The sequence below is a fragment of the Camarhynchus parvulus genome, chromosome 24, assembly GCF_901933205.1.
Source record: "Camarhynchus parvulus chromosome 24, STF_HiC, whole genome shotgun sequence".
Classification (NCBI taxonomy): Eukaryota; Metazoa; Chordata; class Aves; order Passeriformes; family Thraupidae; genus Camarhynchus; species Camarhynchus parvulus.
In genome coordinates this window covers 77,462-105,341 of record NC_044594.1, presented here as the reverse complement: position 1 = coordinate 105,341, position 27,880 = coordinate 77,462, and the positions used below count along the sequence as shown (strand labels likewise).

Sequence of the window (27,880 nt, the reverse complement as noted above, 5' to 3'; positions counted from 1 at the left end):
TTGGGACTTCAGCTAATCCAGATATTTGGAGCTGCTCTCTGCCTGCCAGCTTGTGCCTAGCATGGAGATTCCAGGGAGGCAGTGCTGAGTCTTATAGGGCTGTTTTCCACTTTGCACTGCATCGCCTGTGAACCAGCTGGAGGCATTTCCTATGTTAGAGGTAGCATGCAGCAGCCCTAAGACAGGCTATTTGTCCAGAGTCAGGTGCTTGGCCAAAGGTTTTGTACAGATGCTCAGTGTATGCCTCAGTGAGCTGGGTTTGTTGTTGTATACCCTGATTCCATGCCCAAGGGGGCATGAAGCTCTGCTGGAAGGTCTGGGAGTGTGACGTAGAGTGCTCGTGTTGCCTTGGGGATCAGCTCTGTGCTTTGAGAGTGTGAATTCAGAGCATCCCCAAGTTTTCCGTACACTGATGTGCTGGGCATGGGAGATGCAAATCTGTAGAGAGGAGGAGTATGTTGGAGCTGCTTGCTTCCTTGCTTCCTTGTTCCGCTTTCAGACTGCGGGGGCTTGGAAATCAGTCACCGTAGTCCCCCCACACAGTTGTGTTCTCACTGTTTGCCTCCTGTGTGTCACATGGAGGAGTTCTCAGTTTTCCCAGAAGCTTTTGGTCCGAGGTCAGCACTTGCACCCACAATCAAAATGTGGCTTTATGGTGAGAAAAACTGCTTTTGGTTGCTGCAGCACCTCCCCCCCCCATATCCTGAAAGCACAGCTGATCCTGCTGGATAGCCAGGTGTGAAGCTGGCAGTGCTGGCAGCGCTCAGCCAGCTCACAGTCTGGTCTGCTGCATGGTGGTGTCATCTGGCAGCTCTGTGTCTGTGGCTGTCTGACTGCATTTTGTACCCAGACATATCGGTAGGAGCGAGGTTGCTTGGCGGGGCCACAGGGCACGCTGACGTGGTGTTCTGTGGCTGGGCTGCCCAGTGTTCTTCCAGGGCCCCAGCAAGGGCTGGCAGCCACCCGCTCTCCTCCTACCTGAGGAGGCAGAGAGAGAACCTGGCAGGAACAACGTGCCCAGTTGGGTAACTGCCAGTCCTGGGATCTGCCCACACTTGCCCGGCCTCCCACAAAGGCCCCATTGTTCCTGAGAGGGCAAGGAAGAGGCTTCCTGCAGCTCCCTGGGCATCATTAACCCTCTGCCTGCTGGGAGCAGGCTGCAGGATGGGCATGCACGGGGCAGGAGGTCCCAAGGCAGGTGGAGGAGCTCCCACTGCCCTTGAGTGTGAGGAGGGGAGCTGCAGCAGAGCACCAGCCTGTCTCTGCCAGCTGTCTCTAAAATTGCCTCTTGCTGCTGTTTTGAGGACAGCTAGCATGTGCCTGTGCTAAAGACATACACCAGAGAGGTAGGGCCCTGTTGAGCCTTGATTTCCTCTGGCAAGGCATAGGGAGGCTCTCTGCCTTCTTCTAGGCTGCTTTCTGCCGTAACCTTTCCTTGGGAGCAGCCGCCAGTGGCTGGGTTGCCTGGGCCCCGATGTGCATGCCAGAGCAGGACATGTCTTTAGGAATGGGACATTTAGGGTGGTGGGGGGTTAATTCCAGTGGCTGAGATATCGGTGTAGAACCTGTTTAAAGCAATTCCAGACTGATCAAAGTGCCTTCTTCCTTCCTGTCCTGTAATGTGATCTCGGGCCAATGAGCTGCTCGGGGTCTGCTGTGGCTTCTGGTTCCTGTTGTTGTGGAGACAGAGTCTTGGAGGGCACAGGCGTGCCTCGCTGCGGGTGCAGGCTCGGAGCCAAAGCACAATATCCGTGTGCTGAAGAGGACAACGAGTACCCTGTCGCTGGCCGAAGGAGCTGGGCGATTGTGTCCCACTCTGCTTGCTGGCTTTGCACTGTCCATCTTTTGATAGCAGTTGTGCTTCCCCACAGCTTTCTGCTATGTGTGTTTCCTGATCAGCTGATTCCAGGGGTTGTAGGGCTGCCTCAGCACCCCTGCTCTGTCACAAACTTCCTCTCCAGAATCCATGGGATGAGGGAGAGGAAGAGGCATTTGAATAGCATGGTAAGGCTCTGTACAGGAAACTTTCTGCATGTCAGTCTTCAGAGATGTCAACCCCGATAAATCTCATGCTAGCTCAGAGACTGGAGAATTGGCTTGGTAATCCAAACACCTGAGGACTTTGAAAACTAATAGATGCCTTGTGAAAGTCACCAGCTAGTTCTTCTGCAAACTCTGATGCTAACCTGTTTGTATCATTACTTAAATGGCTGTCCTGCTCCCAAAAGATCTCTTATTTCCTCCCACTCAGTAGCTTTTGCACTCTTCTCTCCTCCTTTGTACTCTGGTCTTCGTTGTTGCAATAACTTTCCTTAATATGTTCTGTTTCTTAAATAAGGGCAGAACTAGAGTTAACTGTGGAGGGCCAAGGGCTGAGTTGTGAGCACTTGATGACCCCAACTACTGTACATAGTGCAAACAATACTTCAGAGCTTGATCTGCTTAAGTCTGGGCACTTGACCTCTGGCCACAAGGACCACTGCAAACCCCAAAGCCTCCTGCAAACCTCAGAACTGGAGGAATGTCAGAAGCCCTTGCCCACTTGGCCAGTCATAAGTTAATAAGATGTCTCTTCTCTGGTGGGGAAGAGGGGCTCTGTGGGAAGAGCCCTAGGGCAGGCTGCCCCCGGGCCTTTCTCCATCTGTGGTTGTACATCTGCTGCCACAGAGGACTCACTGCCTCCCTGAAGGATGCAGTTAGTGAGATGGGGCAATTCCTAGTTCTTTTTGCCTGTTTTCTTTTGGGTGGTTGGAGGCCTGGCCAGGGTTAGATCACTGTGTCTCTGGAGGAGTTCTGTGAGTTGCGTGAGTGTTTGCATAAGGGCAGAATAGCCCCTGAGAATTGGAACTGGATCTGTGGGGAAGGCCGTGCTGTTTTTTTGCACCTGTCGAGTGGCAGAAGCTGGGGAGTTTCAGTTTTATGTATGGAGGGGGTAAAGGTGAAGCACGGTGAGGAGGCAGAGCAGCTGCTATCTTGGGGTGCACAGTGGGTTAACCTCTCCAGATCGGTGCTAGCCCAGACTCTGATGGTAAAGCTTGATGGGGAGCAGTGGCTCCCCTCTCCTCGAGGTCTCTCCCTCCCTTTCCAGCCCAACACTGTAGTCCCAGTACTGCTTGCAGGCAGCTGCCACCACTCAGCTGCGGGATCAGCTGCCTGTGCTGATCCTCTCTGCACTGGGGAAGGTGAAAGGTTTCCCAGGGTGGAATTTCCTGCGAGGTAGTTGCATAGCTGCTTCCCCTATGACCTTACACCCTGATGTGCCTTAGTCATGATGGCATGCAAATACGAGGCAAGGGGGTGGGGGCTGGAGGGAGCTGCTGGGAAAAGGAAGTGACCTCAGCCGTGGTTTAATTATAGAGCCCAGCATTTGCTGCTGCTGGGCCTGGTGTTTGTAATCTTGGGGGAGTGCTCAGCAGCTCACTGCATCTCTTCTACAGTCCGGGCTGGCAGCGGGCAGTGTGGGGGCAAGGTGTTGGGGCAGCCACCCTGCTTCCCCCTCCTTCCCGCATTCCTCGGTCAGCTCCCCCTCGCCAGGTGTGCTGGGGTACGCACATGCGTGTGCCCAGTTGCACAGACATGGTGCTGCAGTCCAGGCAATTTGCAGGCCTGCAGTTGTTCCAAACCTCTTCCTTTTGTCCAGGTGTATCTTTTGTATGTTGTATGTAGTTCCAGAATTGGGCATAGGAAGAGTCCAACTCTTCCTCAGCTCTCTGCCATGAGCCTCCTCAGAGGCAAACACTCTTGCTGCACTGCTGGTGGTACAGCAGGCTGCAGTTGGGGTGCATGGCACTGAGAGAGGTGGGAGGGGAGTCCCTGCCACAAGGGTTTCCTGCTGGGACCCTGCCTGCAAGGACTGTGCCGTTCTTCAGGCTGGAGAGTGATCTGAGCTTGCTCAGAGGGAGAGCTAGTGTTTCAGGGAGATTTTCTGCAAGGTGGATGTCCAGCCCTCTCTTGCAGTGTACAACAGGCATCTCCATGCAGCTTTAATCTGAAAGAGTGTAGGGATGTGGCGCATGGCTCTGCTCCCCAGCACACTGCGGAGGCCCTGGCTGAGGGCTGAGGAGTCAAGGAAGCCTGGGCTCCGGGTGCACACCCCGTGCCCCAGTCCGGGCAGGAGTGCCGCTAGTTGGCCTGGGCTCAGCCCTGGCCAGGCTCTGTATGCCCTGGCTGACGGTGACACCTAGTGGCTTCGTCCCATAGGCTCCACCTCGGGGCCAGAGGTGGGGCACCCAGAACATCTGAAGCTTTGGACAGCCGGCATGAAGCTGGACCGGCCATAGGCAACAGACCCTGCAGTGCTCAGGAACCCTTGTGTCTCTGGCTTGGAGACAGGCGGGCAGAGAAGGCTGCCAGTGTGATGGCCCTGCCTGTTGACGATGGCTAGTCTGTCACAGAGCCCTGCAAAGACACTTTCTTGTAAAAAAAAAAGAGCAGAAACTGTTGCGTTAAAGCTTGGAAGCTTCTCGGGAAGTTCTGGCATTGCTGGGTTCCAGTCCTGAACACTACTGGCGTTGCAGACTTCTTTTGTTATTGCCAAAGGATCCTAAAGCAGTTACTGAATCCTAGATGCAGGTGAAAGGCTGTCCCCATAGGCTCAGCTACATCAGCTATTTACCTGACATGTGTGACCTTAGGCAAGACTTGTCTCCCTTGTGATTCTTGTGGAAAAGGTGGAGGTTTAAGGTGTCAGCTGTGAGCCCCGCTGCTGAAGAGAGCAGAGGCAGTGTGAGGCACAGCTCACTAGCTAGGCTTTTTAGCATTACTTGCCCAGTCCCAGTAACCCCAGTGCACAAACACAGTGGAAGTGGCCTGAGGATGTCTCTTCGTCCCATGTAGCAAATGTCCAGGGAGGTCTGTGTTGTGGCCTTGCATAGCAGCCTGTGGTGTTGTCTGCCAGAAGGGTTTTCTCAGGGAAACCGCTTCATTCATGTACAGATGAGCTTGTCTTTGTGCATCCCAGCACAGCCAAAGGCTGCGTGGGGGTGTCCAGCTGTCACAGTAGCCCATGTTCCTGGCCAGATTTCATATACTGCAGGATGAGATCCTGCCTCAGAGGAAATTGAAGCTCCCTGACTAGCAGCAGTACCTTTGGAAGAGATTTTTGGGTTTGCCTCCTGACCTACTGGATTCTGTTACTGGACTGCAGTCTGCCAAGCTGCAGCATACAGGTGGGTGTTCTGCCCTCCGTGTGGGGCACCTGCAGCTCCCTGCGGGTCTCTTGCTGACCCATCCCTAGCAAGATGCACTAGCTATGGTATCAGGCAATTCCTTGTTATCATCCCAAGGGAGCCACATGTGACTGCTGAGTGATGTCTGGCACGTGCAGGGTTTCTGTAGGGAATACACTAGTTTAACTGGGAAGCTAGAAGGATCTGCAAATTTAGTGTTAGACCTGGAAACTCCCTCAGCACAGGATAGGAAACCAGGCTCTGGCTGGTGCTGCAGTAAGGAGGAGAAGAGTGGGAGAAACTGTTGAACTAGTGGGACAAGTAAGGGCTAGAAGAGGTCTTCTAACCCTGATTGGGCTGAAGCTGTTACAGGAGGGAGGTTGTAGGGTGCTAGTCAGAAAGCAAATGGTATTCCTGATTCACCTTGCTGTCTCTGAGCCTCAGCTTCCATCCACATCATGGGATATGTGTCTCCAGGTGGAGGGGAACATGAATGTGAGCTTTTGTTCTACTTGTGGCCAAGTAGCCCCACAGAAATTAATCTTTCTCAAGACGGCTCCAAATGACAGGAGATCAGCAGGGCCTGCCAAAATGACTTAAAGAACTGCTAGGATTCAAAAGAGCACTAGATTCTCTCTGCAGGTCTCGTAGAACCCTCCCATACACCTGTCGAGGGCACCACTTTTTCTGCCATTTAAAAGGGCATGAGAAGGATCCAAGAAATAAATATGAGTGAAAAAGGGCTTCTCTAGTTTATCAGTCTGATAATATAAGGGTGAGATAATTTCATGACACATTCAAAACAGATGACCCTTGTCAGCAGAGTTGCCCAGTAGAACTCCCTGTCTTCAAGTGTCTGAGTCTCTCTGGCCAAAGCAAAGCTTAAATGAGAATGCCTTTAGCAGCAGCAGCCTGAGTTAAAGCTGTTGTTGCTGGTGATGAACACTCTCGGGTTCCCCTACTGGGGTCGGGGGGATGGTCCTGCAGTCACTGGTTGCTGTAGAGTGGATTAACTTGGATTGTCTTGCTGCTTGTTGGGCTCAGGTTGGTTTCAGGCTCATCTGGGCGTTCGAACCCACCTGACTCTTGGCTGGAGCTGGCTGGCTGACAGCAATGCTGTTTCACTGCTGGTTTTGGGGGGTTTGTTTCTCACTGAAACAGACTCAAAACCTGTTCAATGGTCTTGTGAAAATTATTGTTTTGAAACAATGATTTTTGCATGGGAAAGCTCAAGTTTCTGATTCTGGTCTTCTCTCAAATCGTAAATTATTCAAGGGTCTCACACCTCAGAAATCTCACTTCTGGAAAGTTTGTCGTAATCTTTCTCTTCATGAAATACACTGACTTTATTGATGTAGTATGGTATTTTTTTGAGGTGTTCAACCCCTTCTGCTGTTAACCCTGGGAGGACTGGTAATCTAGGATCTTGATGTTGGGTCATGTGCTGGGGATCTCATCCAGATTTGGAGAGTACAGTATGTCACGAAGGAGCAGTGGGTTTCTGGAGTCTCTCCTGCTGTTCTCTGCATAATGTCTTTCTTCAAGAAGCCCTTCAGCTTGCTTAGGACCTCTCATTTCCAAAGCCAAGGTGTTCAGCATGAGTTTGTGGTGGTGTCCATGGGATTTGGATTGGATTGGTCAAGATTGCATCTTGCAGCGAGTGATTGGGTGGTTATCAGCATAGGTTATGTACTTAGAGGGTGTTTGCAATAGTAATCTGGTTTTGTTACTTCCAGACAAAGTAACAGGAAGGCTGTTACTTTGTCTGGAAGTAACAGCCAGACAGGCTGGCAGAGAAGGGTTTGATGACTCTGTGTGTTGCATTACTGTGTCACAACCCGTTTTGAATGTTGGGTTTTGTGAGCTGTGGAACACACAGCACAGCTCAGGAGGCCTGGGTTCTGGTATCCAGTGTGTGTGCTCAACTTGGTAGTCTTCCGAGTTTCACAAGAGCTTTTCCCAGCATCTGATGGGAGGGAGGTGTGGTGAAGCACCTTCCTTTTTGAATCATAGTGGCTCTGCTGTCCTGGCTTCCTCTCTTGTGCTTTCTTCCAAGAGGGATAGCACAGCAGCAATGCTGGCCAACTCCCAGATGCGGAATCTGCAAGGCTGGTGGCAGCGGTGGGCTCCTTATCTTTGCAGCTGTGTTGGGAATCCACGTTATCATCCTGTGGAGAGAGCGGGAGCATGATTCACCAGAAAAAGTCTTCCGGGAATGCGAGGGGTGGGGGGGGTTCAGGTTTCTTCAACTTTCATCTAGCAATTCCCAGACTGCAAATATGTCAGCCCAGTCTCTCCTGCCCAGAGCTTACTCCTTCTCTCCCTCTGCTGCTGTTCAGACAATACTGGAGGAGACTTCCTGAAAGCAGTTTATGTTGTTTTGTTTCAAGATTTCTTGTCTACTAAGGTTCTAGCCTTTGATTAAAGCTGTGACTTTTCAGGTGCAAACGCTGTCTGCATTTGGATGTAGCCCTTTGTTCAACAGATACTTGCTGTGCCTTGAAAGCCTCCCTCCCTGCATGAGGTTGGCTGGGTTGTCCCCCTGTGTAATGATGGTGGAATCAAGGCACCCAAAACCCAGGCATCTTACTTTGGATTGGTGGTAGCCATGGACAGAAACCAGGACTGGGAATTAAGTTTGCTATTGTCTGTAAAACTACCAGGCTGGATGGGTGTGTTGCTAAATTGCCGAGAAAGACAGATTTCTGTGCAGTCTTCTTTTTGTCATGTTCTTTTCAAGATGTTTTGAATTGTTTGTCTCCTGGTGTCACTGTATCTACTTTCTAGTTAATTGTCTTCTGTGGCCCAGATGTATGGCACGCCTGCTCAAATCTAGTTTGAGTCTCAGGGTGTGGGGAAGGAGCTTACAGCAGTCGAGATGCCTGTTGTCATGCTGCGGCCAGACAGATAAGAGGCTGAGGCGGATCCCTGCTATCCATCTGCAACAGAATCCAGCTGTTGCTACTCCTGAAAGCAGAGCACAATCTTCAGGCAGCTGCTTCTGGCATTTGTCTCATTAGGAATTGTGAGGCAAGTGTTATCCCTCTGAGTGGTCACTAGAAGAGGAAGGTTTTCCAAAGTTTAGCCAGGTCCCTCTGTCAGTTCCATCCTGCTTCAGGCAAGGTTTTGAATGGCTTCCCTGGAGCAGCAGCCTAATCCAAAATAAAGAAAGAAGGTAGGTGCCCCCCAAATGTTACATTCTGGAGGAACCTCACAGCTGATGAGGCTCATCCACGCTGCAGGCAGTGCCTGAATGTTTTGTCATGGCAACTGCCAGGTCCTTCAGGATCGAGGTGTGTGTTCCATGCAGTCTCATCTGAGAACCAGGGGGACAGGAGGTGTATCTCTGGGCTCTGCAGGTGTGGGCTTTTCAGGGCTACAGACTTCTTCCTCCCTCCCTGAAGTATTCACCATGCTGGGCTTTGCTAGGGTTGTGCTGCAGTGCTGCTGAGCACTCACATTTTCAGTGAAGCATTTTGGGATCTGTTACAAACACAATATCATGCCTGTGCAGATGTGCCACAGGCAGACCTGGATCTCCCAAGCTTCTGTTGAAATGGAAGCACGTCCTCAGCGGGTGCAGCCACACAATGCCATCAGTGGCTTTGTGACCCTCAGGACTGTGGTGCAGAGTGTTGCAGGGATTGTGAGTGCGGCAAAGCAGAGGTGGGGGAGGGCCTCTGGGCCACCAGCAGCAGGAGCTGCTGCAGGGCTTGCTTTCTGGAATGCTGTCTGGCAGCAACCTCTTCCAGTGGGGCTGAAGGCTCCCTGTGGCTGGCCAGCCAGCGACTGCAGGCAGCGTGTGCGCTTAATGCTGCAGCTTGTGCCATATGGACCTTCTCCTCCTCCCTGCTTGCCCTCTCTATGTCTCCTTCCCCGCTCAGCTCCCCTCCCCTTGCAAGTGGTTTGACAGAGCAATTGGGCAGGCACTGGGACAACAGCTCTGACATAAATCTCTCCTGGTGTGGAATGAGGGGTATAAATATCCAGAGAGTGATGTGATCTTTCCAGCTGCTATTAATAGGTCTCTGGAGAACAAGAGCGAGCAAGCGAGACTGGCTGACACTTAAAGGGCTAGCAACTCCCTTATGTGCTGTGAAAATTAATCAGCGCTGTAGCTCACCATCTTCCTCCAGGCTAGAGCAGAGCCCTCACCGAGGTGTGTGGGGCGGAGGTGGAGGAGGAGGGAGCAACTAACAACTTCTAGCTGGGAAGCAGTGATAGGCCAAGCTGTGCATAACTAAGGAAGAATGCTTGGGCGAGCAGTGCCACGTGTTTGCATAGCATGCCAGCACCCCCTGGCTCAGCTTGCAGGGAGGCAGGTGCTGAGAAGACCCCTTTGCAGAGAAGACCCTTTCTGCAAGCACAGGACTCCCTCACGATGCATAATGGGCTGCAGCCTGTGCCTTGTGACGATCACAATCTTTTCGGGATTATGGGTCTACCAAATGTGCTTCACTCTGCTTGCTTTGCAGAGGTGCAGTGATTTGCCCTGGCACAGCAAGCACTTGGCTTTTGCTAGTGGTGTCTCCAGGCTCACCTTTAGCAAGCCAGGAGCAGCACGTGTAGTGCTGCTGAGCTCTTGCGGTACTATCTAGACACCTGGGGTTTGGTCTGGAGCTGGTACTTCCTGTCCCTGGGTGGCAGAAGAAATCTGTGCACAGCATCTGGCCTGCGTGGTCCAAATAGGAGGAGCAGACCACAGCAACCCCCTTCCTTGTGTGCTGGGAAGTTTCTCAGCCTGTGCACAGGGAAGCTTCTCGGGTGCATCGTCGGGGTGTCATGCAAAGCATATAGCAGATGTGAGCAAACAGAGTCATACCTCAGCTTCCATGAACATGTGGTTTACTCTCCTTCCCTCCTGCTTCCACAAGAAGTAAAAACTACTGTGACAGGATTAGGGTTGTGTGTTGGACCAAGGGTTTGTGGTGGCCTTCCAGAATACACAGTGTGATACAGAGCTGCATCCCAGTCATCTCTAGTGCCTGTGCAGAGTTCCAAGGGGAATATTCCACGTGTGAGCATGAGACTCTGCAACTAGATCCTGCAAGGAGGGCTGCTGCAGCATTGCTTAGCTGCATGCATGTCCCTCAGCCCAGAAACCTTTGTGTTCTGCCCTAACCTCCTCTTCTCTGCTAAACTCTGCCTCAGGTTGCGGGGCTATTCAGGCAGCTAAGCTGGGTTTTGAGCAGGAAAGCATCATCCAGGTATGTGGCACATTGCATCATCCTGCTGGGCTGGAAGCTTCTGCTAAAGTGGACACCCCCTCACCCAGAGCCTTAAAGCAGGAGCTGGAACTGTCCCTCTGGCCCCTGGGAGAAGCAGAGCTTGTCTGATGAGTGCCTGCACTTCCCGGCTCTGTCCTTGCCTTGGAACCCTTCTCTGCCTCCTTCTCGGTTGCCTCAACCTTTGTCCCCTGCTCTGTCCCAGTTTTCCCTTTATAAGCTTGTGTCAAGACTGTCTGTTCAGTTGTCTAGCTGTCTTCTGTGTGTTTTGCAGTACAGAGGAAACTTATTTATCAGCAAAGGGGATTCCTGAAAACAGTAGGGCACTCAGTTTCTCTCTAGGGTCACAAAGATGTCTTTGGGAACACCTGCAAAATAGCTCTGTGCATCCTTCTACTCACCAAAGGGCCAGGCTGGCATGGAGCACCCATTTCTCATCTTGGCCTTGGAAATGAGGGCTCTTATGTCTGTGGCTGTTCCTTGAAGTACTGGCAAGTCTGCCATGCCTGGGTGAGAGTTTACAGCTTGTCATGATGTGAGTGAGTAACTGCAGAGCAGGATTTTTTGCTCAAAGGGGCCAGGGCTAATTCCCAGCATGAGCAGCTCTGGGTTGTGCCTTGCCATGGACTTTGTCTGGCCCTGTGACCAAGTAACAGCCCCAGTGCACTGGTCCTGTGCTGTGCCCCCAGCAGCTGCACCCGTGTGAGGGGCACTGTGCTGACTTGCTGCTCTTTTCTCTTGCAGGGTTCTGATTGAAGGGCCTGCGAGCTCCCTCCACTGGCACTGTGGGAAGCTTTAGCCAAGCCAATGCACCCTGACAACAAACTGCCCAGCCATGGCAAGGCAGGCAGCAGCAATGCCCTGGCCCAGCACCACAATGTGAGCCAAGCACCCACCTGTAACTTGGGCTCAAAGGGTGTGGGGGCAGGCAGCCATGGCAGCAAGGCCACTCAAATTTCCCCTGGCAACTCTGGACTGAAAAACAGCCAGAACACTGTCCCAAACTTCAGCTCCTTGAAGGGCAAGGTGAAGCGGGAACGAAGCATCTCAGTGGACTCCGGAGAACAGCGAGAAGCCAGCACCCCATCACAGGACACAGAATCAAAAGGTAATGCTCTCCTAGACCTTGCCTCAGCATGTCCTCCTCTCAGTTGCTGCAAACATCCTGGCAGGACTTGGGATGGGAGCATCTTTGGTTTCTGTGCTGTGTCTTCTTTCAGGCTTGTCCTGGCTGCCTGTGTGACTTTGCATCACTGCTTGTCACATCTGCAGTTTTTGGACTAGAGTGGCTGAATTCTCATTTGCTTTGCATTTCATTCCCTAAACCATTTGTTACACCCAGAATCTGGCACTGGTTTTCACAGGCTACTGAGGCCATCTAAGCAACAGCATGGTTCACTGAAACTACACCAAACGCCCCTGCATGTGCAATGTGCAAACTTTTAGCTTGAGACTGAGTTGTTTTCTATCTTCTTGTTGTTAGTAGAGAGCTGCTTAGTGGTGTTGCAGCTGCCCAACGACTCAGTCATGGTTAGCAAGGAACTGCTGCAAGGGTCACAGTCTGAACAGTTCTGTGGTTTCATCAGCAATGGATCACTCTTGTGTTACAGCATGTGGCTTCTGGAAAAGGGCTGAGTCAGTGCTTCTAAACCCTTTGCCTACCCTGTCCTCAGCAGCCTTCCCTGTAACCTCTTGCATTCCATAAAGCTCAGTGGCTGTGTGAGATACTTGAGCATCTCACAGACAGTTGTAGGGGGAGAAATTCCGGTTGTGCCCTTGGTTCCAACCAAGACTCACACCCTGTCTGCAGACGCAGAGCTGCAGTTCTGGCTTGTGCCCCTACGGATTTGTTTTCACAGTCAAAGTCATGGTGCCTGACTGGCTTAGGCCAGAGCTGTGCCATGGAACAACAGGTAGAATATACCTGAATTAATTTCCTGCCACTGGGAAGGCTTTCTCCCTGTAGTGTTACAGGGGTAACCATACACTACTGATCATTAGCATTTGCAGTTTTATCCCAGAGCTGTCTTGTAACCACACTTCCACAGGAAAATTATTAAAATGGCCTGATCAGAAATGCCCGAATCTCCTATGTTCCTAATACACTGACAGATCATGTGAATATGGTCATGATGTAAAAAAGACAACGTAAAAAAAGTAAGGCCAGACAACGTTTCATTAGTTAAAGCACACGACTGGAAGTTATTCATCCTGTGTCTGATTGCTCTCCCCAAGTCCCTAAGTGCCTTTAGGCAAGCCACTTCCTCTCTGAGCTGCATCAGTCCCATCTGAGAGGGTGGACGCGTGGAGGGAGCATACAAGTTTATAGAGAGCATGAAGGCCCTTGCCTGATTGGTGTCGACAAAGGGCAGAGTCTGTCTCTTGTTCCTACAAAGGATGTGAATGTGCCCTCCCCTCCTTTAATTGCTGAATCACAGACCCTTTAAATTTACAGTTAATGTCCAAAGCTCTCTAGTTTGGAACTGCAGGTAGACACATCCTATGTGCATAGATTCCTTTCAGGTGGTAAGAAATACATCTCATTTTGAAGCTTTGGCTCTCACAGGGAAGTCTCACTAGATCTGTCTGCTAAACAAGGAGCCCAGACTGAGCAGATGCTTCAGGTTCTTAACCAGTGCTGGGCAGATGTTAGCGTAAGGCTTACTGCTCAGTGCATCCTGGTTGGGTTGGCGCTGCCAGCACGCAGCACCCAGCTGGGCAGGACCCCAGCCTTTCAGCCCCTTAAGCACCTCTGCTGGCCCTGTCCCTTTGCAGGTGAGGTGGCTCCCCGCAGTAAGCGACGGTGTGTGCTGGAAAGGAAGCAGCCATACAGCGGCGATGAATGGTGCTCTGGGCCGGACAGCGAGGAAGACGACAAACCCATCAGCAGTGCACACAGTGAGTCACTGCCTCCTTACCACTCTGAAGCTTGAATAAAGCCAGGTCCTTCCTACGGCTCATCAGGAGGGCTGATGACACTGGCACCTCTAGCTTTGCCTGTGTGTGCTCACTTAACCGAGTGTTGTGGGGCCCATTGCAGTTGGTGGTCATTGTGCTGTGAGAATGCTTGCCATGCAGTGAGGCCTTGGACCTATTTTGTGGAGATGCTACAGACGTGCTGGAGGGAAAAGTGTTGAGGTTGAATGTCCCTGCTGTATGTTGCTCTGGCCACACTACCCTGGTCACAGTGGCAGCCAGAGTGCAACGTGCGTTGCTCTTGTTGCAGCAGCTGCATCTCTGCCAAGCCACTCACCTTTCTCTCTGCAGCTGTGTTGTAAAGACAGCTCAGTGTAAAGAGGCTCTTGGGGTCTTGACAGTGGTTCAGGCAGAGCTGAGCTGGCCTGAGGTGTGCTCTTTTTGGGACAATGAGCTGTAGGTCTCCTCTGTTTTCCAAAAGCATCAACATTCTTTGACATTTTGTATCTACAATTCACTTTGCTTTCAAACTGTAACGGGGAAGAATATCTGAGAGATGGGGCGAGGTCCTGTGGGACCCGAGGAGATGCCCATGTTCTCTGTTGGAGAACATGAACGTGTAGAAAAGCAAGAAGAGTGTGGCCTCTGTGCCTGCCAGTGCATTTTGCCATTGTCTCTGGAACATCCACTTGCGGTTCTTGGCACAGTCCACAGCCTGTGCAGCCTGCGCAGGAAGGGATAGTGCCGAAGGGTCAGCCTGCTCCCAGATCTGCCTGGCGGGAATGCGTCACGGTGGAGCTGCCCAAGGGCAGGGGCTGGCAACGAGGCAGCGCCCGTGTCCCCGCACCGAGTTCCCGGCGATGTCTCCTGTGTGAATGCTGCGGTGGCAGGATCGGGCTGCAGAGGCTGCTGCGATGGGGAGAGGCAGCTGGAGGGGAGCAGGGAGCCAGCTGGGTTAAGGTAGAGGAAGGCAAGGCATGCCTCTGGTAATTGCAGCGCTTAGTAATATTAATTATGGATCCTACTTAATAACGGCTGACGATTGACAGTGGCCCCGGCCGGGCGGGCCGGTGCTGCCGCCTGCTGGCGGCTCGTCCGTGCCGCCCGCGGGCTCCGGCCCCCGCAGCAGCGCCCGGCAGCTCCTCTTCTCTGCTCCCGCAGGCTGTAATGTAGCAGATCCTGCGATGTCCACGGCCCCACAGCTTGGTCCAGGGTCCAACCCGCTGCCTAACCTGAGCGAGAGCAGTGCTTCCGGTGTGCCCCATGGTGCTGCCCCTGGCTTGCGGTCAGAGGCTGCAGGAGGCGGCGGCGGCGGAACAGGGAAGCAGCCTTCACAGTTTGTTTACGTCTTTACAACGCACCTTGCTAACACGTAAGCGGTAAACCCCACACCTCCTCCACTGGTATTGGCTGGCCTTGCCACACCTGGCCGGCCTTGTCACACCTGCCTGCTGCATGCAGCCCTTGAGCACAAGAGAGCTGGAGAAATCTGTGTCTTTGTGGTTGCACAGAGTGGGAAGCCTCTGGGGTTTGTGAGGTATGCTGGTAGTTGTTGCAGGTGGACAAACGTGGACTTAAATGCCCACTTCCTACCAGTGAGGCCTGGCTCTGCGCTCTGTTTCACTCACTGTGGAGCCCATTTTGTCGCATCCAACAAAATGATTCTCCCAAAGCAGTGTGGGCTGCTGGTCTGATTTGAAAGTATCTAAGCGGTGGGTGTGACAGAGAGTGTAATGTAACACACGGTATTCTCCACACAGTTCCTCTCTTCTGTCCTGCATGGTCTTAACCATAGAGTCTTAGAAGTCAGTTTAGTCTGTTTAGCCTAGGCTAAAACTAGCCTAGTTTTAGAGCTCTGCTGTATCACAGGTTCAGTGTGGGAGATTCCAATGCATCTTGGTGACAACCACCTTAGGGCAGCAGGCACAAAGCAAAACCTGTCAAGGGACATGAGAAGAGGGAAATTGAACAGCAAGTGATCATCTGTTGGAGATCCTCACCGGAGGCTGTGCAGGACATATGTGAGGACTCTGAGAACATTCCCCCTTCTTGGTTACCTCTAAGGATTTCTTTCTTCCTGTAGAACTGAAGAACGGAGGTGGCAGCTGGGGCCTTGGGTGGGTAGGATGGGGCACAGTGCTTGTTCTCAAGTGATTTGTGCTCTCTCCCCAGAGCTGCAGAAGCTGTCCTGCAGGGCCGAGCTGACTCCATTCTGGCCTACCATCAACAGAATGTCCCGCGGGCAAAGCTAGACCAGGTATACCGCCTGTGAAGCAATAGCTTCTGTTGTCACATGCTGACGACTATTACCCTTCCAGTCTGATGTGGTCATTCTCCCCCATCCCCTGGCTCAGCTGTGAAAGAAGGGGTTGCCAGAATGCCCTTTCAGTGGGGTGAGAAGCTGCTTTGCTGCAAAATCTGTTTGGCTCAAGTCCTTGCTGTTGTCAGCTGTGACAAGTTTGGGATGGGGCATGGCATGTTCCCCTGCAGCCACGTGTGCAGAGTACCTGCTTGTGCGTTCCTAGATCATGTAGTAGTACCCACCTTTGTTTCCTGCAAGGAATGAAGGTGAACTGCCATGAGGCTTCATTTTGGGACAGAGAGGTCTCCTGCAGGGTGCAGGGAAGAATACCTTCCTAGGATCTTTCCCTGCTCAAGTTTCTTCCCCTTTTCTCTGCCAGGCACCACCTGCTCCTAAAGTGCTGGGCGTTGCTGAGCCACTTCCAATTAACCCTCCTGCTGCCAATACTCCACAGTCCCAGCCACTGGTTCCTCAAGCAAGTCAACCACAGCCACAGCCTCCCCCACCACAGCCTCCAGCCCCACCACCTCAGGCCATCAGTCAAACACCTTTGCCTGCGCCCAGCAGCCTGCCTCAGGAAGGGACAAGTGAAGATGGCCGGAGAGATCTGACTCCCAACTCTTTGGGGAACAATAGCAGCAACAACCAGCCTGGAAGTAACCATCCAAATACACCCACTGCATCTGCCAGCACCATGCAGCCTGGGCAAGTGGACTCCTCTGCCACACCCAGCTCCAGCCTCCTTGGAGAGGGCCCAGGGATGCCGGGGAATGGGCAGGCAGGCCTGGGCCCCAGAAACACCATGAACTCAGAAGGGCTCTCAAAGGAGCAGCTGGAGCACCGAGAGCGTTCTCTGCAGACCCTGAGAGACATTGAGCGCCTGCTGCTTCGCAGTGGGGAGGCCGAGCCCTTCCTCAAGTCCAGCCAAAATGCAGGTGAGGGGGGGACTGCCCCTCAGCCACAGGCTGCCCCTGCTCAGCCCCCCGCACCCCCTGCCAGCATCAAGAAGTATGAAGAGCCTCTGCAGTCCATGATCTCCCAGACCCAGAGCCTTGGTGGGCCCAGTCTGGAACATGAGGTGCCTCACCACCCTGGTCCTGACATGGGACAGCAGATGAACATGATGATGCAGCGGCTGAACCAGGACAGCCTGACACCAGAGCAAGTGGCCTGGAGGAAGTTGCAGGAAGAGTACTACGAGGAAAAGCGACGGAAAGAGGAGCAGATCAGCATCCATGGCCGGCCCATGCAGGAGATCATGATCCCTCAGTCAATGGGGAGCATGATGATGCGTGGGCCTCCACCACCCTACCACAGCAAGCCTGGAGAGCAGTGGCCACCAGGGATGGGCAGCCAGCTGCGGGCACCCATAGATGTGCAGGACCCTCTGCAGCTGCGGGGAGGGCCACCCTTCCCTGGCCCACGGTTCCCTGGGAATCAAATGCAGAGAGTCTCTGGCTTTGGAGGGATGCAGAACATGCCCTTGGATGCTCTTGGGCCCATGAATACCATGCAGAGGCCAGTCAGGCCCAGCGTGGGATGGAGCGATGATATGTCTCCTATGGGAGGCCCTGGGAACTTTCCACAAGGCACCTTACCCTACCCACCAGGGCAAGGAGACCCAGAAAGGTTTATGAATCCCCGTGCCAGAGAGGAGATTCTGCGGCATCAGCTTATGGAGAAACGCCCAGTGGCAATGCAGAGGCCCATGGGGATATCCAACAACTCCATGAGCCAGGGCATGGAAATGGAGAGGATGATGCAGGCTCACAGGCAGATGGATCCATCCATGTTTGCGGGGCAGATAACGGGTGAGACCCTGAGCAGTGCCCCAATGGGAATGGATTTTGCAGGCACTCGGGGGATGCTGAGCCCCCCTATGAGTCAGTCAGGCCTTCGGGACATGGACACACCCATGGGCCCTGGCAACCTCAATATGAACATGAATGTCAATATGAACATGAACATGAACCTCAATGTCCAGATGACCCCACAGCAGCAGATGATGATGTCCCAGAAGATGAGGGGCCCTGAAATGATGACCCACCAGGGCATGAACCCTGAGGAGCTGGCCAGGGTTAGGGCTCAGAATGGCAATGGCAGTGCAATACTAACGGGACCCCAGAAAATGATGATTCCCTCACAGTTCCCCAACCAAGGACAGCAAGGCTTCTCGACAGGGCAAGGGTCTTATCCCAACCTGCCCCAGGAGATGGGCAGTGGCTCAGACATGTTTAGCCCTGAGCAGGGCACCATGCCTGTTGGGAGCATCAGTGGCACCACCAGACTCAGCCACATTCCTCTGCCTCCAGTCTCCAATCCCACTCCCACACCAGGGGGAAACCTGGCCAACATGCACCCAGCACCTTCCCGGGGGCTGGGCCGCCGGCCCTCTGACCTCACCATCAACATCAACCAGATGAATTCCCCCAGTATGGGTCACCTCAAGTCTCCCACCCTTAGCCAGGTGCATTCACCCCTGGTCACCTCCCCATCTGCCAGTCTCAAGTCTCCACAGACACCCTCGCAGATGATCAGCATGCCACCTTCAAACCAGTCTGGACCCCTCAAGTCCCCCCAGGTGATGAGTTCCTCCCTCAACGTCCGGTCTCCAACTGGCTCACCAAGCCGCCTGAAGTCCCCTTCTATGGCTGTTTCTTCCCCTGGTTGGGTGCCATCTCCCAAAGCCACCATGCCCAGCCCAGGAGTCAACCAGAGCAAGCAGACTCTCAATATGAACTCATCTGCTTCCATTGGAGCACTGGAGCAGGGTATGCTGGGTGTCTTGTATGCGAGTGCATGTTTGTGCTTAATTTTGATGAGTGTGTGGACAGGGTTTCTCTCCAGCCCACAAGCTCTCTCTGGAACAGGAAGATATGTGTTCCTGTGCCTGGCCTTGCATCTCATAGAGCAAGTATGTTTTCCCAGGAGTCCAAACAGGGCCTTTTCAGGTAGATCTGTGACACATGCAGCAAACACTATGTCTGTGCTGGGCAGTCAGGGGCAGGTTTCAGTGGAAGTCTGTCACTGCTCTGGAGCAGGGTCTCTGCATGAGCCTTCTCAGAGTCCAGAGAGTGCTGCACTGTGCCAGCTCTGTGCTTTGCAGCCTCCTCTGGTCACAGTGACCAGAGGTCAGGGTTGCTCTCTGGTGGGAGCAAGCCGTTGCAGGTGAACAATACTAAGTTGATCTCTCTCATTCTTGCAGGTTCTCTCCCTTCTGGGCCTCGGAGCAGCTCTTCTGCACCAGCCAGCAACACCTCTAGCACCATGAATCCAAACATGCCTTTTACTTCCTCTCCAGATCCATCCCCTTCCCAGAACCCCCTCTCACTGATGATGTCCCAGATGTCCAAGTATGCCATGCCCAGCTCCACACCACTTTACCACAATGCCATCAAAACCATCGCCACCTCTGATGATGAGCTGCTGCCAGACAGGCCTATGCTCCCACCTGGAAGTATGTCAGGTATCTACTTCTGGAGGTGGGCTTGCAAGGGGTCAGACTGTCTTGTGACTGCCAGTGGACCTGAGGCAGCAGGTGGAGAAAGTATTAGGAACTCTGATCTCCCCATGACTGCCATGTCACATAGCTTAAATTTCCCCTTGTTTATAACAGTCTGTGCAATTCCCTGCCCTCTGCCCAGGCTGTCCATCAGCTTTTGGCTTGGGTGGAAGGACATGAGCTGGTCTGGCTTGAGGAGTCCTTCTTCCACAAGACCTGGAATTTTTTTACCTTTACCCATGGAGATGTATTTGGCCCGAGTTTTCATGGCTCCTGAAGTTTTGTCAGGTTCAGAGCTTGCAGGCAGAGGTCTCCTGCTTAGAGCCCTTGTGCTCCTGTGCAGTGGGACAGGGATGCTCTGAATGGGGCTTGGGAGTCTGGTGTTTTGAGTGGAGCCCAAGTGCCTGCGCAGGCAAGGCTGTGTTGTAGCACAGTTGTGATTTCAGTAGGCCAGATACGCTCCACTAACTGGTGGCACTGGTGAGGACATCTAGGCAAATGAGTGTTTTTGGTCACGTGATGACCAGCCCAAAGGGGAATTCCAACATGCTCTACCACTTGATTTAGGGGTCTAAAGCCGTCTGATAAATATTTTTGTCAGTTTTGGAAATGAAAAATCAACTTTTTGACTCTTTCACTTCTGAGCAATCACCTAGGTTGACCGCAAGGCATGCAAATGCATTGGCTGCCTCCGCAAGCACTGATGGCTGCTCTGCTTTTCTGATGGGCACAGACTTTCCTGCCCAGACAGCACCTGTGCCGGGCTGCTGACTCTTCTGCTTTTTTGCTCCTCAGCACCCAAGGTTGTGTGGTCACTGGAGCTTGCTGGGTGGCAAACCCTGTGGCAGGCAGGGGTGAAGGGTCACCCCTTGCTGCCTTTCAGGTAGCTGAGAGCCCTGATGAGACCATGATGTAAGGCACACACAGAGCCAGTCAGGACTCTAAAATCAGGGGAATGTAAGAAATTACAAATCTAGCATGGGACTGGATGAAGCTGGAAGAGCCCTCTGGTGCTTGTGGGCTTGAGGAGCTGGAGTTGGAGACACTTTTTCCTGATGTTGGTGCTTTGTAAGCCCATCTTGGAGCTGCTTTCTGAGCATCATGCTCCATGCTCAGGGCATTCTGAGCAGGACTGCTTGGCAGGCTCTCAGGATGTGGATTTTACAGCCCTGAAAAGTTTGTAGGAAGGGTTAACTCTTCTCTCTTTTTCCTGTCCTTAGGCGTGACGGGGAATCAGCCAAATCAACTGCACTTGAACTCTGTGGGGCCTGGATCCGCTCAGAGCCCCATGGGAATGAACCTACCTGGTCAGCAGCCCCTTTCCCACGAACCACCCCCCACCTCTATGATGTCCTCCCCAAACCCTCTGGGCTCCAACATTCCTATGCATCCGAGTGGGCCAGGGGCGGGCGTGCCCCCCCAGAACCCCATGATGCTGCCCCCGGGTCCCCAGGACTCATTGAACCAGCAGTGTGGCCCTGTGCCCAACAGTTCACAGATGATTCCTTCCAACCAGCTTGTGTTCCCCCGCATGCAGCAGCCCCACAATGCCATGCCGTCTCCTGCTGGAGGCATGCCCATGGCCCCCAGTGCAGGAGGTGGCCCTGGGATGCAGCAGCATTACCCGCCAGGGATGCCCTTGCCACCTGAGGACCTTCCCTCCCAGCAGCCTGGCCAGATGCCCCCTCAGCAGCACATGATGGGCAAGAACATCCCTCCTCGGATTGGTGACCCCTACCCGCCCGTGCTTCCTGGGGTGGCGTCGGTGCTGAACGACCCCGAGCTCAGTGAGGTCATCCGCCCCACGCCCACGGGGATCCCGGAGTTTGACCTGTCCAGGATCATCCCATCAGAGAAGCCAAGCAGCACCTTGCAGTATTTCCCCAAGAGTGACAGCCAGGCACCCAAATCTCAGCCTTCCAACCTCCACCTCATGAACCTGCAGAACATGATGGCTGAGCAGCCCCCTGTGCGTCCAGGTATGAATGCTTCCAGCCTCCCCGGGCAGCAGGGCGTGCAGAGGGGACTCAGCATGCCCATGTGCCATCCTGGACAAGTGCCCATGCTGGGCAGGACAGGCATACCGCCCCAGCAAGGCATGATGGGCAATAGCATGCACCAGGGCATGATGTCTCCGCAGCAGAGCCTGATGGCCCAGCAGAATTTCATGCTGATGCAGGCCAAGCAGAGAAGCATGTCTGTGTCAGGGGAGATGTATGCCCAGACAGGACATATGATGTCACCTCAGGGCTCTCTCATGGGGCCCCCGCCTCAGCAGAACCTCATGGTCACACACCAGATGAGGCAGAGGAGTGTCTCCCTGGACAGCCAGATGAGTTATATCCCTGGGCCTGGGAACATGGCGAACTTGCCTTTTTAACCCTGACTGGCACTCAGGGCTGGGGCGGGGATGGGGCTGCGCCTACAAACATTTTTAAACCTTTCTCTGGGGGCGGGTTGGGGGCCAATGCCAGTGGAGGACACCATGTGGGATGCTTTTCATATTGGATTTGCCTCTACACAGCAAACCAGATGTGCAGTAAACTTGATGTGAATTGGGTTTCTTTTTCCTTTCTTTTTTGGGGAAGGGGAGGGTGAAGAGGCTGGGAGTGGGGCTGTTACTTTGAACCCTGCGTGGCAACCAGGGACATCCAGACCTTGTGGCAGTTTGTAAAGTTTTCACTTATGGTTTTCCTCCGTCTAGTGTTTTTCTTGCCCTTTTTTCCTCTCTCTTTTTTTTCTCCTTCCTTTTTAAGCAACCAAAATGTGCAAGAGGGTTTTTGGAACTAGCTGTAAATAGGTCGCTGGGAAAGGCAAAATTTGTGCTGGTTTTTAATTGTCCTGTATTTCTGTGTTTTAATAGAAGCCTCAAAACATGTTTTAAAAAACAGAAAGAAAAAAACATGCTAAAGGCAACAGTGTACAAGGATTGAAATCTCTCCGTGGGGGAGGCAGGAAGATCCCCAGGGTGCACAGGGTGTTGAGAGATCCCGCTGTAGAGTGACTCTGTCAGACCTGTGTTATTCACAAATCTGAATGGTTTTGCATGTGTGTGGAGAGGGGGTGGTGCAGTGTCATGCAGATCTCAGGTCCCGTGGATACATGGATACTGTGCTGAGTACACCAACACAACCACTGACCAAGGGCCATTGGGCCGGGGGAGGCCGCCAAGCTATAGCCCCAGTGAAATGCTGCTGGAACGGTGCTCATCTGGCAGGGCAGAGGCCACGGTTTTACAGGATGCAGCTGTTGCTGCTCTCAGGAGAAGCTGCTGTGTTTGGGATGGGAAGGATGCCGGCCCTTCAGCTGGAGAAGCATGAAGAATCTGGGCTTCACAGATGGTAACGTGCGGACCTGAAGGTCTTGACCAGCTCTGTCACCTCTACTCCCTTTTCTTCCCTTCATGCTGTGTCCCCTGTAGGCAAGGTGTTGTGGTGGGTAGGGACAGATGGGCTTTGAGGTGAGTGAGGCGATGCATTCCTGTGCTTCCAGGAAAGGCTAGCTGGGAACCCTGATCTTCTGCAGCCTTCCTACACCAGTCTATTACCCATTCATTACCCTTCACCACTGCGTCCTGCTTCCCTGCCATTGAATGCTTTCCCAGGTTTTCCTTGTGCTTGTCAGTCCTTCATCTGTAGAGTTTTGCAGGCAGTCTTCACTCCATGATAACCTGAGCTACTGGCAGCAGCCCTGCCCTGTGGCACAGGAGAGGTCCAGCTCTTGAAGAGGACCTGTCCTTGAGTGCAATACTCTACCTCAGCGTTCAGTGTCAGCAGCATGGCTGTCCTGTGCTTCAGACGGAAGAGGCCAAAGTTGAGTTACAATCTCTCATTCCTAGGCTGGCAAAAACTCTGGCTTTTCTGGATGCACTCCACCCTCTCCATCCTGTACTCCCTAATGTCTTCCTGCATGCAGCTCTGATGGTCTTTCCCATGTTTTTTCACAGAGGGGAATGTGTCATGATGCATGCACATTTCTGCACATAGCACAGTATCTCTGGACCTCTGTGAGGATGTGCAATTCCAGTATCCATTGGTGAACCTGGGGCACACAACTGCTGGAGGAACACTGCTTGGAGGATTATCTCTGCAGAGCCAGGCTTAACACACTACCTCTCTTATAACAGAGCTCATCTTTCCCAACTTGCTGTTGCCAGGAGGAGAGGGCTTTGGAAAGGGAGATTGCCAAGTAGTGAGTGAACAGCAACACTTTTTGTCAGGTTGCAAGCTGTTTGGAAAGGCTGGTGGGTGCTGAAATATCAGCCCAGCAGTTGTCTTGATCCAGTCTGTGAGAAGATGGAATCATAAAGTCCAGTTAGGAATACACTGAAGCTTTGGGGCATTTTGTAGTGCTGGGTGAGAAGCATGGGTTTGGATCTGAGGAAGGATCCTGCTCTAGTCTCCTGATTTGTAGGGGTTTGTTGTATACAATGTGAGCAAGTAACATGGGTTGAAGTGGTTAAACAGGAACAATCATGAGAAATTCTCCTTCCTGCTGAGACAGTTGGAGCAGAAGAATAATCTTCAGCTCAGGCTTTGGACCTGACTTGTTAGCTGGTTGGAGTCTTGATCCTTTCAGTGTCTGTTTCATGCAGGAGGACGTGGCTCAAACAGATGTAGCTCCTTCTAAGCTTGCCTTGCCTGAAAGGCTGTAGCTTCTCTTGGCTGCTTTTCAGGCTGTTGGCTGCTGGTAGCTTCTCATAAACATCCAAATACCAATTATACTCCCAAACTTTGCTCATCACCTACCAGCAAGTCTTGGCTAATTTGAAGCCATAACATTTTCTATATGGAAGTTTTTTTGTTTGCCTGTAGATAGCTGTTCTTTTAGCCTGGTTGAGCTCTCCATGTGTTTGTACTTTCCCTGTTGTCCCTTTTGCCCAGCCCGACACAGAAGTTGCCGGGGGCTTGCAGTCCTCACTGTGTCAGCAGCACATTGTCCCTGTATCAGCAGGAGCCTGCAGGCTTGTGGCACATGCTGTGCAGTGCTCAGAAGACTAGTGCTGAGCGCTCACAGGGATGTGGCAGTGTGATGCTATTTCTGCCTGGCAACAGGAGGAAGACCTGTCCTTCAGTGACCAATAAGCCTTTTGACTCAGCAGCCCTGGATATAGAAGGGATCCTGATGCTAGGTCAGAGCTGAGGACTCTGGAGCAGCAGTTGGTGCTCTTCTGCAAAATCTCACTGCCCTGGAGCCAGCCCTACCCTTACCACTGTGATGGCTGAACAATGGGGAGAAGAAATGCTGCCTAACACCCCTGTGCCCTGGGGCGCTGCTCCCAACCATGTCTGTGATCAGCAGTGTGGCAGGAGTTCCTTTGGAGGCTCAGTGACAGCCAGTCCTTGTTAGACTCGGGCAAGGTTTGCCATCAGCTGGTTGCCCGCTGCCGTGACCTGTGTCTAGTCTTGTGTCTTGTAGTTTATTGCTCGGCTCCTCACCTTGAGTTCTGTGTACTGACTCCACCTAATCACAGTAGAAGGTTTGCCCATCTTTTAGCCATGACTTTGCCATGTTTTTCCAGCTCCAAAAAAGCAAATGCTGGGAAACTGCATCTTTCAGTATGTTGGATAATCACACATCTGGAATTAGCTTTCACATTGAGGTAAAGTTGACTGACCTGTTCTCTGTCATCCCATGGAGAAACTTCCCAGTCATTTTGTACCATTATATAAATATATATATATAAATATAAATATATAAATACAATATGTGAAGACATCTTATTGGTTTTTATTTGAAACAATTTTTAGGCTTGTTTTTGGGTATCTGTGCTGCCTGTAATGTATTGACCTGTTTTATAGGTGCCTTTTTATTAAAAAGACAAATTTCAAGACCTGACCCTGTGCCTGTATTTTTCCACATGATTTTCCACTGGACTGCAGCAGAGAGTGTGTGAGGTATTGGAAGGTTTGTGTGGGCATTGGGGGAGCCCCTTCTCTGCAGCACTCCCAGGCACACGTTCATTCATGCGTTCCCTTACTTGCACTCACCCATGCATGCTCCACTGCCTGCCACGGCCCTGTGATCACTGTGTGTGCATAGCAGGATGCTCTGCTGGAACCCCAGCTCTGTCTCCTGGGAGACTTGGTTGCCCTGCAGGAAATGCAGAGCAGTGTGCTGTTGTGAGGGTCTTCATGTTCCCATCTTTGGAGTTGCCTTCATCAGAGACCAGGGCTTCCTCTGGTTTGTCTGTTGGAGCCTTGTTTGTAGACCGCAGTCCGGGACTGGAGGTGCAGAGGCTGTGCTGTGGATGGTGGTGACATCGTCTTCCCACGCATCATCTCCCTGCTTTCTGCAGAAGCCACCTTGGAGCTCCCCTTGGCTCAATCCCCCTTCCTGGTAGCCTGGGTGGGCAGGGTGCATCTGCCTCACATGGCAGCCGTGCCATAGGGGCTGAGCAGAGCTCCACTGGGGAGGATGAAGGTCTGCCCGAGGGCTACAGGGGTGGCTTTGGCAGTGTGAGTACTTAGCAGGGAAACCCACTCTGGGGCAAGGTGTCGTGACAGCCATGCAAACTTTGAGGAGACAGTAAGGATTTTGCTGAGTGGAAAGCAGAGCTTCCTCTGCAGTGAAGGAAAGTTCCTCTTGCTTTCTTCTTATCCAAATTCATCAGGCTGGCTGCAGGCAGCTATGGGAGGAACAATGGCAACTCTTTGGGGAAGGTCTGCCAGCTCTGAGCCAAGCCATTCCCAGGCTGTCTGGGCCAAATGTAGATGTAAGGACAGTTTTCCAGGCAGGTTAGCAGCTGCTGTAAAACTGAGGCAGGAGGTGCTGCAGTTAGTGGAAGAGGCTCCGTAAAGCAGAGAGGTAATACAGGTCTGGACTGACTCTGAACACAGCAGAGCCTTCTGCGGCACTGGTGAAGGGGAATCTGAGCAAGGTGCTCCTCTAAGCTCTTTGAGCAGAGCTTGTCAGAAATGTGCCATCTGCCTACTTAGTCCTCTCTGATGCATCTCCCTTGAATAAAGTGACACAGTTACAGACAAATGCTTACAAGCACTACACATGAGAAGACTGGTGTTTTATTCACCTGTTTATTACAGCTTACCTCAAAACTTCCTAAAGATTTGTACATACCAGTGCAAAAAGCTGTAGTAACAACAGATGTGTAGTCTGTTCACTCTCATTTGAGTGCAGATTTTCTTTTGACTTTGTGACCACTGTAAATATTTTTATTATTATTGAATACTTTATTATTTTTTCAATAACATTTTCATATAGAAACACAGTTGTCACCATAACCTACTGGGGAGGTGTTTACAATGCTTCTGCAATGGGTTTTCTCACTGGTACAAGCGTGGAGAACACTGTTGCAGGCTTAAGAGACTTGCCCTTCTCTGCTGCATGTACATGCCTGAACAACCACAGCAGCCATTACTTGAAAGTTTCATCTTTGACGATGCGGTGCTGCAGGAAATGGAGGACTGCCTTACACTAGATGAGTTTTCTCCTCAAGTCACAATGTGAGATCAAGCTATTGAGATCTCTGCCTGAGTCAGGCTGAGGTAATGTGGCCCCTTCCATACCGGCTGGTCTTTTTAGCAGGGCCCTTGAGTACTGTGAAGTTCACCTGGGACTGAGCCATCTGCTAGTGGGATGAACTTCAGAAGGGAGGTTAGCATAAAATTCCTGTTGCCACAGGAGAACTAACATTGTTTCGACATTGCTTAAAATGTGAGGTGAAGGGTAGAGGAGATTTTAAAGTGTGCATGTGAGGAGCGTGACATTGGTATGTATGGCTCTCCTACAGTTCAGGCCACAGCACTCTTTAGGAACAGAAACATCATGGAGCAGTGTTGTGGGCCTGCTGCCATGTTAAACTGTGACAAGACCTCCTAGGCAGCAGCAAGCTGTTTTGAGTCTGCTGGGGCTTCCCCACACACCAGCTTGTGGTGCAAGAATTAATGATGGGGAAAGCTGCTGCTCTTACCTTGAAGCAAATTATCATCAAGCTGCCCTGATATGAGCAGTTTCTGCATACTTGCAGTTCAGGGCAAGATCACCATCCAGGTCTGTCCTCTGTACACCTGGATGCAGTTAATCTCTGAAAGCCCTGTAGGTGCAGGTGGAGGAAAACTAACAGAAAGCATAGTGCAAAGCAAAATGCCACATTTCCTCTAGCCTTGCTAAAGACAAAGGAGACTTTCCCTTACTCTGGGGCAGTGGGTCTCCTTGCTCTCAGAACCCATAAATAGCCATACAACTAGCTGCCAAAAAAAGAAGAAAGTTATACTGTCAGCTTTACAAGGCTGTGTGGTTTCTCTCCCCTGTGTGCACTCACAAGACAGAAGCCATCTCCTCAGACAGTGCTCCTCCTTAAAGGAAAACTTTTGCATAGTCAGGCATTTAGTTCAGCAGCCACTCACAGAAGATCATAACAGCAGTAAAACAGATCAATGAGTGGGGAAGGATGCAACTGGTGTCAGGAAAGGAGTCTGTGACAGTCAAATCTTTCAGTCTGTGGGAGGACCGCCTGGCATGAGCTGTGTTGGGAAGATGAGGGTGTTGTGGCGGGCTGCGGGGATGTTATGCAGCAGGAGAACAATGTTGCAGTCGAAGAGTGTCCGGCACTGTACACCCATGCTATTGGATTGAGCTTTGCAGCCCCCATCAGTCCTACCTGCATCTCTCCAGTTGCGATGGCCACTGAGTCCCACGGCTTCCCTTGAGCACATGTGTACCAGCCTTAGCTAGTGAAATGGAGACCTGTTTACTGACATGACTCATTTACTTGGCTGCACATTTTTCCTTAAGCCTGGCACCCCAG

The 27,880-nt window shown here is 52.2% G+C and overlaps 1 protein-coding gene across 2 annotated transcripts in view; it reads left to right on the top strand.

Moving 5' to 3' along the window:
• Positions 1-24,951, top strand: part of BCL9L (BCL9 like) — a 47,703-nt gene extending 22,752 nt beyond the window's left edge. The window contains exons 2-8 of one of the 2 annotated variants that reach the window (XM_030964818.1): positions 11,138-11,501; positions 13,169-13,291; positions 14,471-14,681; positions 15,482-15,566; positions 15,991-18,382; positions 18,817-19,068; positions 20,334-24,951. In XM_030964818.1, the coding sequence (XP_030820678.1) occupies positions 11,201-11,501; positions 13,169-13,291; positions 14,471-14,681; positions 15,482-15,566; positions 15,991-18,382; positions 18,817-19,068; positions 20,334-21,493 (4,524 nt within the window). In that variant the 5' untranslated portion in view covers positions 11,138-11,200 and the 3' untranslated portion in view covers positions 21,494-24,951. Of the gene's footprint in view, positions 1-11,137; positions 11,502-13,168; positions 13,292-14,470; positions 14,682-15,481; positions 15,567-15,990; positions 18,383-18,816; positions 19,078-20,333 lie in introns of both variants that reach the window. The other variant, XM_030964817.1, reaches the window with a different exon arrangement.
• The last annotated feature ends 2,929 nt before the right edge of the window (positions 24,952-27,880 follow it).